A 12409-nucleotide genomic window follows, 5' to 3' on the forward strand; every position below is an offset into this window, starting at 1 on the left:
ACCACCACCACCGCCACCACAGGAGGGCTGGTCTGATGGAATAGAAGGATCAATGTGTGGGACGGGGGCTTAAAACTAGAGAAGGATCCCAAAGCCTTGAATGACTGATTGTGAGAAGAGTCTGGGACTTAAATGTCAGGGCATTTAGACTCCCTGTGACTACTTAGGCCAAGAAACATCAACAGGACCACGCTGAACTGACAAGGAAAATGTCAGTCTGACCTTCCCTTAAAGGTCAGATGAGTGTGAAGTGTAAAGAGAAGAGCCCCAGATTCATCTCTTGAGTTGGTGACTTAAGTCTGTGTGTCTGAGAGTAACACACGACCCTCACGGTAAGTTTGTTCAGGTCTGTTTCTAGAGGAAGGTTTCTCCCTGGACCCTCAGAATTGGAGGTTAGGGTCCCAGGGAAGGAGGATCAGAGACACACTACCTGCAAGGTTGAAGAGGACTGAGCATCCATTTCCAAGCGCAGCTTTCGCCACCCGCTTTTCTTTCATAATCTCTTAGGAAGAAGGGTTAGGGTCCTAGGCACTTCCTAGAGGGAGAGGCTCTCCTGCTCCACTAGGACTGAACGAAAGGGTTACCAAGTCATCACCCAGTTTAAGTGGCTGCCTAATCGCTTCTCCCAGGAGGCTCTCACTCTGCTCCATTCTGTACGTGGAAAGCCTAGGGCTGGATCAATGCTGTTGGGGTGAGTGAGGATTTCTAAGATTGTCTGAAAGTAGAAACTCATCTTAATTGCCTAAAACTGACTCACAGTGAGGCCCGGAGGGGGTCTGTGAGCATAGGGCCCAATCCAGGGCCTTTTCACAAACAAAGAAACAGGGATGTAAGTGGCTGGTTCTGTTCCAGGGTGGTCCTTTTCTAATAGCTCCCTGATCGTTCCTGATCTCACTGGGAAAAGCACATCAACCTTAATTAATGAGTAGGAGGCTGTTAAAATAGTCCATTACATCACCATGTGATGCCCCAGGCTGGCTTGGGAGCCAGGGTGAGAATAATAAATGGGGAGTGATTGTCCTAACAAACCTGGGAGAAACAGAAGAATAAGGCTGGAGAGGCTGGACTAGAGGACTGGGGTCTATCATCCCAAACCTGTCCCATTCTGTTGCCGTCCCTGCCCCTGAATGTGGGGTTTATGTGGACATGGCTTCTGAGTTGGCCTGTGTGTACAAATGCACTTGGCTTTTGTTATATAGGAAAGAACAAGGGATTAGAATCAGGATGCCTGCGCTCTGGTCTCTCTGCCTGGAGTGTGGTCTTTTTATCTGTGGTTCTGCTCCTGCTGAGCTCATTTTCTCAGGAAAGACCATCCTGCCACCCTATTTCAAATCACCACTCCCCTCTACACTCCAGATCCTTGACAACGGCTGTTATTTGGTTTCCAATAAGAAGTGTTGTAAAAAAGAAAAGAAAAAAAGGTGTTGTCATCTAAAATATTGTCTTTTTTTTTTTTTTAATCATATGACTGCTGAAGGTTTATTCCTCTTAAAATACAGAGGATTCCTGGGTGGTGTTTGTGGCTGATACTCTCAGCTGCTGATTAAAAGGTTGCTGGGTTTGTGTTCACCGAGAGGCGCTTCTGAGGGAAAAGCAGCCACTGAGAGCTTCCCAGGAGCACAGTTCTAGTCCAACCCACACCAGTCGCAATGACAGTCAGCTCAAATGCAACTGGTTGCTGGATTCATTTATTTTTCTACTGATTCCTAGGCAGGGATTTAATTTTTTGTTCATTGATGCACAGCCCGAAGTCTAGAGCCTCCAATGTTAAATGAACAGATGAATGTTGACATGCGAGCTTAACGAGTGGCAGAGGTTTGAAGCCACCTGGAAAGCCTTCTGAAGAGGTGCCTGTGGGTTTCAGAGGAGTTACCAGATGAGTCTCAGGGTGATATGCTCACTGACAAGTGTCTTTGCCAAGCCCCAGTGGGTTCCACGTGCCCCGGGCAGGCTGCCTCCTGGTGCCTGTGTTTGGTATTTCGAGAGGAAGTAATCACTTCTAGAAGTAGGCTGGGGGACTTGAAAAGGATAGTGACTTTTCTCATCCCAGTTCTGCCCTCAACTCTGAGAAGGAATCGACCAAGCAAGACTTTCCTGATGGTGGACATGGACACACACAAGGGACAGGGGGCCTTTGCCCCTCCACCCAAAGAGCCAGCTCACCAGCCTGGAGCCACTGACTGACCTGTGCCCAGGTGCCCTCACCTCTTCTATCAAGTGGCTTTTCACACTGCCAAGTTACCTCCCCCACCCCCCACTCCAGGATAAAGTCATCTTCCTAGCTGGGGAAACAGAGTACCTGGAAACCTTGGTGATGGTAAAATGCCTGTCTCCAGCTGGGCTGCTCACCGTAACACGAACCAGCAGAAAACAGAGGCCCACAAATGTGAGGAGATGTGAGCCTCAGAGCTGGCCAGTGGCTGAGTTGGAAGAAGATGTTGGATCTCATGATGATGGCTATTTTCAGAGGAGGGAAGATGAAGAGTGTGTTTCTCCAACAGTCTGCCAAGGATGCCTCACCCACACAGGGACCTTGCAAGGGGTGGGGCTAAGGGTCCCTGCTCTTCCCTGGCTGTTCTACTTGCCTATTTCTCCCCACGGAGGGGAAGGTCAGTGGGATGGTACCCCCAGCTACATATCAAGAGTTAGCTCCTAATTTTCCACTATCAGAACGGGAGAGCTGGTTAGTACGTCAGCCTAAGAGGATCGAAGCAAACCCTGCAGTAACTCAGATGTGGTGACATCTGGCATTATCCACCAAGACCAAGTAGAAACTAGACAGACAGCACGTAAACAGAGGGGAAAAGACACCACACCTAATCCCACGAGCAATAGCTGAAAAAATTGGCCTCTTAAGTCATTTTCAGACTCATTCACTCTAGAGGTCAAGCTTCCCAAGAAGCTGTGTGCAGTCCAGGATTGTGTCTGGCATGTGGAAATGGGGGCAGGTGGGAAACTTAGAAAAAGTCCCCAAACCCAGATTGGTACTTTAATCATTGCATGGGTGTTTTCAGGGACCTTTCTAAAGTACTGAGGAACAATGATGCTAGTTTGAAGACAAAGGTACACGTGATTCAGGCCATGGTGTTTTCAATCACCTGCTACACATCTGAGAGCTGCATAATGAATAAAGATGACAGAATAAGAACTGGTGTCTTTGAGTTATGGTGTTGGAGAAGAGTACTGAATATCCCATGTATGTACTTTCAAAAGAACCAACAGATAAGTCTTAGAGAAGGTGCAGCCAGAGTGGTCCTTAGAGGCAAGGTTGGCAAAGCTTCATCTCACACACTTCGGGCATGCTGCTAGGAAAGGTTATTCTTCGGAAAGGGGCTTCGTGCTTGGAAAGGTGGATGGTCAGTGAAAGAAAGGAAGACCCTCAATGAGATGGACTGACATGATGACTGTAGCAATGGGTTCAAGTGTGTCAGCGATGATGAGGATGCCACAGGATAGGACAGAGTTCAGGTCTGTTTTTCATACAGTCGCTGTGAGTTGTACTCAACTAGAAGGCATCTAACAACAACTTAAGCACGGTGACCACCCAATTGCTTCTCCCCTTCCAAGCGAGCCTCTGCTCTGCTACCTGAGCCATCCTCAAGAATACAGGGAGGGCCCACAGGATGTCCCATAACCCAGAGGCTACAAAGAAATGCCTTTGGTACCCAAAGAGTGGGCACATTTTTACTCTCATTCTCCAACCCTTACAAATCATTTTATCCCACAGTTCATGTCACACAACGTAGTCTCTTCCAATTTCATGCAAGTCATGCCTGCCTTTCTTTGCACACGTCAGTCCCCTCTTCCAGCACTCCGCCTTATACTTGTAACAGAATCCCCTCGTGCGTCCATCAATTCTGCACTCCGTATATCCCTCCTTCTCAAGCTGCTCCTCTTTGTGTTCTGATAGCCTTTCCCTTTATACTCTTCTAACATATTAACACATTACATAATATAATGGCACCGCACTGGGTTTACCAGGTGAAACTGTCATTTCATTAGGTCAAAACCCATCAAGTAGCCATTTCACACGGTGAAAATATTGCTTGTGTCCACATTAATGTGCTGTTTCCATCTCAACCGAGAGCAGAGGAGCTGCAGCCTCCTCCCTTTGTTCGCTCAGCTCCTGGCAAGCGAGTGGCATATGATGGGAATCCAATTAATGCATGCTGAATGAATAAGCACGATTTGGCAAGTTGCTGTGGGCTCCCTGTTCTGTCCTGCTGCTTGATTTAATGCAAAAACAAAACTGAGCCCAGGACTTTTGTCAAATACCTTACAAATTTTCACCCCTGCCAAGCCAAGCCCCAGATGTTTTTGTCTGCAGGTTGAGCAGAGCCTGAGAACATCTCAGACATGCAAAAGGTCTGAATGCAAATTATTTAGAACAACTACCTTTCTGGCAGGAGAAGTAGAGCCAATAGTTGATGGAGTGGAAGTAGCAGCTGGATCAGAAGATGAAAGGCAAGAGGGAGAAGACGGAGGATGAATGTGAGACAAGCCTTTAGAGAGTAGTTTATTCTGCACAGAACAGAAATAGAGGAAATAATTACTATCTCGGGGGAGAAGTATAGTGATGCCTTGATGATGCAGTCGTATGACCAGGCACTGGAGGGGGAGAGAGACATCCAGGCCCCACGGCATAGGATAAGACAGAAGGTTCTGTCTTTGGTCCCGTCAGGACAATCTGGCTCTGGTTATAGTACGTTCTGCTACAACTCTCCTGGCTCTCCCGTCACACCAACATAGCTGAGCACGTCCTCTCTGCTCCTGCTCCACCTGCCTCAGACACCGGCACTAGCTATTGAAACTCTCACCCCAGAGCTTGCTATGCAGTAGCAGTTGCAAAGCCCAGTGAGGGTGGATCCAGGCTCTTTGGGGCAGAAGGAGCTTTGTTCGTCACAGGCAACGGTGTGAGCCTTCGGCAGCCACATGGGACTCTACAGATGAGCTCAATGGAATGCATCCTTCCAGGCCAACGAGGACACAGGTCTGGAGGAGGCTGAGTGGAAGCAGCAGAGCAGGACAAGGCTTGCTACAAACAAGGGAGCATCTTATCCAAACACACGTGGGCTTGTAACATAAACTCATCCATCTTGCGAGCTCACCCTCTTCTTCTCAGCAAGTTTTGGAGAGGGTTGAGTTTTTTTAATTCTAAAGCAAAGGCTCTCATCTTAGCTGGGAGGGGCCTGGTGGAGGAGCAGAGTCCAGGCTACAGCATGTGGATGACCACACAACTTGGTGTCTCCCAGATGAGGGCCGCAGGGGGATGACTCCAGACAGTGCGCCCAAGAATAGCAGGCGGAGTTGGTTGGTTTTCACTGCACCAGCACTGAGGGTCTTATAAGAAACAGCCTAGCTATTCTACCTTGACTTCCCTTATCTTTATTTTGATTCTCATCGAGTCTCTTTTAGATGCCCTTTGACATCCTTAATAGCTCCTCATGCTATACTAGGAGAAGAAAGATGTATGTCTAGCTTTGGAGACTTCCATTGTCTAGCCATCCATGGTCATCTGGCTAGAGAGCTGACATCTGGGTTCTCGGGGGCTCTGAAAGCCTGTATTTACCTGTGGGAAGTCCCTGTGTCCAAACAAGGAGGCAAGGTGAGCTGCCTTCTCCTTAATGTTCTTCTGGTGAAATTCCCTGTTGGCCAAGTTCTGGGCCCTTTTCTGCAGACAAGGTGAGACAGGAGAAAGAAGAGAGAGAAAGAGGACAAGAGACTGTGATGGTTACCTCCAAGCCAGCAGAGGGGTGAAGGGACCAAGGAGCTTGTCTCTCACCCCACACAGCAAGACGGAGACAGGGAATGAACAGGAGGAGGGTCCAACCCTGGGCAGAGGGAGGAGAAGGAGAGCATGGTGGAGAGGAGAAAGAGACAAGGAGAGGGAAAGGGAGGAGGTGGCCACCCCAGACACAGACAGAGGAAGAGCAACGAGGGGACTTTCACCTCAAGAATCTTGTCCTCCACTTCTTGCAGGCGCCGCAGCACCCCAGAGAGGGCCAGCGCTCCTTGGCCGGCAGGAACCCGGACAGTGGAACTCTCAGGCCCCCCCAGCTGCAGGTCTGACCTGGCCCTGGCTCTCCAGGGCCTGCTTGCGCACTCGCCACCAGCAGACACTTGCTTTAGCTCTCTGCGCACCTGCCCGGGCACAGCCACCAATGGGAGCTGAGAAAGATGGGAAACCAGGTTCCTTTCCTACTGCAGCCCTTTCACAGACCACCATGGTGAGAGGAATCCCCACAAGGCCACAGACAAAGGGCACACCAGAGCCGCCTTGAGTCAGGCCCACTGACCTCAGGGATTGATTTTCAACGTCTGGTGGCAGAGGCCATAGGGAGTTATGCCACTACTCAAGGCCTTGCCTCTCTGGCAGTTTGAATATACCAGTGGCTCTGAGGCAGAAAGACTGGCAATCCCCTCCTCTGTGATTTACGGCCTCAGAAAGCCAAGGAGGGTCAGCTATGAGTTGGTTCTGACATGATGGCAATGAATCAAGAGTATGTAACAAAATACCTGGAATCCTCATAAAAAACATACAATCTTGGGTTTTGTCCCAGGCCCACTGAATCAAAACTTCCAGAATAGTGGTTCTCAATTCTGGCTGTCCATTAAAATCACTGAGAGCACATTTTTAAAAAGATCTAAGTCTGAGACCAGCTCCCTGCCCACTAAAAACCTAACTGATCTAGGATAAGTACCAGATGAGGTAGCTCTGGTAGCTTAGTAGTAAGGAATTGTGCTGCCAACACAAAGGCACATGGTTCGAATCCACCAGTACTCTTTAGCAGAAAGATGGGCAGTCTCCTCCCATGTGATTTACATTCACTGAAACCCCATGAAGGGTCAGCCATCAGTCAGTCCCAACTTTCCGATACAGAGCAACGACAGACACCAGCTGGTCCCTAGGGTAGCACAAACAGTTGACTATAAATAGAAAGGTTGGCAGTTTGAACCCACCTAGAGGGTCCATAGAAGACTTGGAGAAACGCTTCTATAAAAAGTATAGACAAGAAAATCCAACAGAAATCAGTTCTATTCTGTGACACATACGGTCACTATAAGTGGAAATCCACAAACAAATAGGAATATAGGCACCAGACATTGCTATTTTTTTTAAGCTCCCCAGGTGGTTGGTTCCCCAGAACTTGGCCAACACAGTCAGAAGAATCCCTGCATTGTACTCACACCCACATTCAGTTTCCACTAGCCAGCAACACACAGTTGGATGCCGACTGGAAAGTTCTGAACACTGTAGTGTGTAACAGTGATTGTGTTCAAATCCCAAACTCAGACACTCACTTGCTGGGAGAAATGAGAGCCTATAGTTACCGGCTGCCTCCCTGTCCCCCTGTGCAGATGTCCTGTCACAAGAGAAAGGGCTCCACCACCCAAATGGTGGTCCTTCAATGTGATATAGTCAGTTAGCCACCTGTGTCCAGTCCACCATTACTGCCATTTCCACCAGTTTATAAACCTACAAAATGCCCTAAGTGGTATCATCTGTTTTACCCCCCAAGAAAATTCAGCACCAGAAACATGATAGTTAGTCAATCAATACCTCTGACTACCAAGGATCAATAGTGTATGTGGTTGTTCTTAATTATCAGAGTGCGTGGTGTGTAGAAATTGTGTCATCTGACCAGAGCAGCTATAATCAGCTCTTTCTGGAATCTGGGGAGAGCTAGTGAGTCCCTCCCCTCTGGTACAAAGTGCCCTCTGACTTCACCCGAACAGCATCCATTGGAAAAAGCCCTACCTGCCTTTTCAGAGGAGGTGATGGGCTGGGTGTGGGGTCCTTCGGCTTGGGGCAGCGAGGGTTAACAGGAGAGGCAGAGGAAGAGCACAGGACAGGCTTACCTATCCCTGAGACATGGTGCTCCTGGGGGAGAGGCGAGTCCGAGACAGCAGTCACAGGAAACAGGAAGGAAAAGGCAAGTCAGACTGAGAGACACGTGGGAGGAGGAGAGTGTGATGAGCAGGAAACAGTTCGCAGGTGCAGAACCGGCACTGGCTGAGGTCCTGCGAGCTGGACCAGCTAGGAAACCCGAGCCTCTGGCTCTCTGTCCATGTGAACATGCAGTGCTGGACTCCCCTCCGCATGGACAATGTGTGAATGCCAGGGAGGTCATGCTGTTGGCTCTGATGCAGACATGGGATAGACACTGCCTGAGTCCAGGCTAGCCAGGGGGTCAAGTCAGGAGTTCACCTGGAGATAGGGAAGTGACCTGTCCACCTGACCATGGGGATACTACAGTCCTTCTGATGGTATACAGCCTTCAACAATTCTTGGGGATAAAAAGGGGCCAAAACTCCAGAAGAAGCAACTGAGTAAAGTCATGAAAAAAATGACACATCTCAGAGAAACAGCCTGCTTATAATATAAACACTTGGAATCCTGGGCGCAGTCAGTTAGCCTGGGCAAGGACATGGTCCACAGCAAGAACAGGACATTCACAATTGCCTCTAAACATCATTCACCTAATATCTGTCCTCCTCCTGAGGACCTGAATTCTGTTGTGCCTGAGTGCTCATCAAAGAAAAAGACACTCTTTTGTCACAGGCTTTTACAAAGTGACCAGAATTCTGAATGAAATTCAGGGGAGCAAACGGACCATCCCGGCACAAACTCAGATCCAGTTTGCAGCCTCACCCACAACCCTCAGCTTCCTGCAGACTAGGTTCACCCCATCAGCTATAGCAGCCATCCAGACTCAAGGTTACAGGGAGAAAAGGGGATGCCCGGGTGCACCTGGGAGGCTGTCCAGTTCCTGTAGAGCACAAAGAGCTCAGATCGTGACTGCATGTCCTCTAACATGGGTGGGTTTTCTCACCACAGGCTTAACGTGGCACTCGAGAGAGTCAACATCTGAAAAGTACCTTCAAGTTGTATCATTTCAGTGTTGACAACAAACTGAGAGTTAACCCAAATCTGAATTCAGGAAAAGCTCTCTAATCCACAAAAAGGCACTGGAAAACTGACCCAAACATAGCCAGCTGCTTGTTTTTAGAAATAAAGTTTTATTGGAACATAGGCACATCCATTTGCTTATGTATTGTCTGTGGTTGCTTTCATGCTTCAATAATAAAACGGATCTAGAAGCAGATCGAGCATTGAGCCTCCTCTTTCCCAGGCCTGGCTAGCATACCTGAAGTTCATTACTAGTCTGAACATTTCTGCTGGTCTGCCAGAAGGTCTGGTCGCCAGGAAAGCAGGTCTGTTGAGCATGTGACGTTACTTACCGGTTTCACGAGTGAAGGAGTCAGCGTGTTCTTCTCAAATTTGGCCAGCAGCTGATTTGCAATGAATTTGACTTTGTTCTGATTACCACCTTCTTTATAGCTACCACACTCTTGATTGGAGCCTAGGCTTCGGCTGGAAAAGTTTGAAGGCTGCAAAGGTCAAAACAATAGTTGTTGGACTGTGGAATTCAGATCACTGAAGGGAGTCTGGGGACTCAGGACACAGGGGCATTTTCCTGAAGAAGGATTTTCCTTCATGGTCTGAGGAGGGGAAGCAGAAGCAGCTGGTGCTGCCTTACAGTGGAAAAGGTAATGCAAAACAGACACATCTTTCCAGAGCATGAGTACAGCCAGGCTTGGGAGCCAGGCGGTTTGAGCCTGGACCTTGACCCTGTCCCTTCTCTTTAAGTCTCTTCCTCTATAGAATGGGAGCAGCAACTCACTTCACAAAATTCTTGACAAAATTTAAAATAAAAATGAAGTGATGAGTAAATAGATTTCAGGATACAACACGTGGGGTTAAGAGTGAGTGGCTGGGATGAGGGGAGGAGAGGAGTGTCTTCAATGCCTGAGTGAGGCAGCCACTGGGATTCTTTCTCTTTCCTCTGCAACCCCCATCCACAGATGCAACCTGGGAGGTTCTGTCTTTTTGGTATTTTTAATCCTATTATTAAATAATGTCAAAGTTATACGTTTATATTAACACATTAAGATGTCTAAAATTTTTCATTGAAAAGTTGCAAAGATAGTACAGGCAGTTCCTGCAGGTCCTCCATTTTTTTTTTTTTTAATCTTAAAAGGCCAATGCTCTATTCACTGGAAATACATTTTTTCAGCAACATAAATAATGATTATACATTTGTATGTCACTAGATACAGGAATAAAAATTAACTATATTTTTAGAAATAGATGTAGGGGAAACTCAGTATCACCAGTCAGAACAAGGCTAGAGATCGACTGTGAAACAGACTAATTGCTCATTTGCAAGGTTCTCCATTTATATGCTCAGAATGCTGGCATCTGGAATAATCATGGCACTTTTATCAAAACTAAGTAACTAACACTGGTACAAATACCATTAAGTGAATGATAAGATTTTATTCCAGCTACACAGTTTTTCCACTAATGACTTGTTTCTGCTCCAGGATTCAGTCTAGGATCCCGTCACTGCATTTGGTCACCGTGACACCTTCCGCTCCTCCACCCTGGGGGACAGCCTCAGTCTTTCCTTGTCTTTCTTGACCTTTATCCTTTTGAAGGGTACTACTGGCTACTTTAGTCTCCAGTGGCACAGGGGGTGGTGAGTACTTGGCTTGCCAACCAGGAAGTCTGAACACACAAGCTAGCTGCTCCCTGGGAGAAAAACGTGGCTTCTGTGAAGATTCACAGCCTTGGAAACCCCACAGGGCAGTTCTACCCTGTGTGCAGGGCTCTTCCGAGCCAGAGTAGAAGGGACAGCAACAGTTTGGTGGTGTTTCGGACAGTTTTTGGGAGAACGTCCTTCCATTTGGCCTTGTAGGATGTTTTTCCATCATCAGAACGTGTTTATGGATTTGGGAGAAGGAGACCGCAGAGGAGAGGTGCCGTCCTGACTGCGCTAGCAAGGCTGCTCGGTACACACAGCTTGTTACTCACACTACTGACTGTGATTTCCTGGTTCTGCTTTTTCTAAAACACCATCCCATATTAAGTGTTCTTTATTCTTTAGTTCATCTTCTAAAAAGAAATGTTTCAGTTTGGCATGGCACATAAGACTGTATGACACAAAAATAAGCCTGACTGCAAGCTATGAAGTTTAAGAATTTATCAGTCTTGGTTCATAAACTCTAACAAATGTATCACAGGAATGCAAGATGTTAATAACAGGAGAAGCCGTGCAAAGAGAAAGAGGTGCATGAAACTTTACTCTCTGTACAATTTTACTATAAACTTAAAACTACTCGAAAAATAAAATCAATTAAAAATAAGAAAACAGTGAAAAATTATTGCTGTTCAATGCATGTCTGTCTCCTTTTACCATACAGTCTGCTCCCACGGGCCTCAGATGTAGATACGATATGGTCATGTCAAGTGAGACATGTGTTTTCCCAAGGAGACAAACCATTGAATGGAAAAGACGCCCTCACAACCACAAGATGTGTTCATTTAGAAGGAATTTATGGGAGGAAGCAGGCAATAGTCAATTGCCTAAGAGTAGCAGCCCCACAGGAAACTTTGAATATACAGTCACTCTGGAGTGTTGAGCAAACACTCATGAGAGTTCACCCTTCTTCACTGTGTGAAATGCAGCTCTCCATCTCAAAACAGGCATAAGTGAGATGTGGAGGAGGGAGTGTTCTGGAGTGGTCACCATTCAAGTGAGCCAGAAAGTGGGGCATCCAGACCCTGCTTCTCAGACCTCCGCGTGCATGTGACCCTAATGGGGGTTTTGTGGAAAAAAAGCAGATCCTGACTCTGTAGGCCTGAGGTGGACTCTCAGAATCGGCATTTCTCACTAGCTCCCAGGTAACACTGATTGATGGTTTAAGAACCATACTTTTAATAGCAAGGCTCTAGAAAAAATCATTGTTTTGCTAAATCTGACTTTAAGCAAAACAGATGTCCCTCAAAACCAGTCAAGAACCATCTTAGAAGAGGCCAGATATAAACCAGACTCTTCTCACACTCCAACTCTTGTGTTGCCAACAACAGAGACACCACGAATACCCCCTGCATGGAGGCGGCAATGAAGCAGGACTAGAACAGACCAGGGATGAAAGCGAGGCAAAGACATTCACCTGAGACAAACTGCACTCAAGAGATGCTTCTTTGAACAAAGTACAGGCAGTAGGCATGAAGCCAATACCTGGGAAATGGAATGTTGCTCTGGTTCCACTAGTCACCCCTCTACGAGCTTGCTTCTTTCTCCCACCATAGCCAGAGTCAAGACAAGTGTAAGAAGCTCCTGAGGAATCACCCAGAGAAATCTTAGAAAACATTCAGACAAAGGTAATCTGAACCCAGAGGAAAAAACAAATCATTTAGTGGTGATCTAAGCTTCAGGCTTCATTTATCAGGATGAGTAGAGGAAAGTTGAAGGGGCCTCTGATGGCCTAGTGGTAAGAAGCTGCACTGCAAGCCCAAAGGCACATGGCTCTAATCCACCAGCTAGCTGCTCCATGGGAG

General features: G+C 47.3%; 1 protein-coding gene across 1 annotated transcript in view; it reads right to left on the minus strand.

Moving 5' to 3' along the window:
* Positions 1-12409, minus strand: part of MICAL2 (microtubule associated monooxygenase, calponin and LIM domain containing 2) — a 120621-nt gene that overhangs the window by 22968 nt on the left and 85244 nt on the right. Inside the window, exons 15-19 of the mRNA XM_006885590.1 lie at positions 9244-9393; positions 7760-7882; positions 5950-6168; positions 5570-5671; positions 4396-4521 (exon numbers count right to left, since the gene is read on the minus strand). Coding sequence (XP_006885652.1) covers positions 4396-4521; positions 5570-5671; positions 5950-6168; positions 7760-7882; positions 9244-9393 — 720 coding nt within the window. The remainder of the gene's footprint in view (positions 1-4395; positions 4522-5569; positions 5672-5949; positions 6169-7759; positions 7883-9243; positions 9394-12409) is intronic.

This window comes from Elephantulus edwardii, unplaced genomic scaffold (assembly GCF_000299155.1).
Source record: "Elephantulus edwardii isolate Elephantulus edwardi_28Jun2011 unplaced genomic scaffold, EleEdw1.0 scaffold00044, whole genome shotgun sequence".
In the NCBI taxonomy this organism is placed as follows: Eukaryota; Metazoa; Chordata; class Mammalia; order Macroscelidea; family Macroscelididae; genus Elephantulus; species Elephantulus edwardii.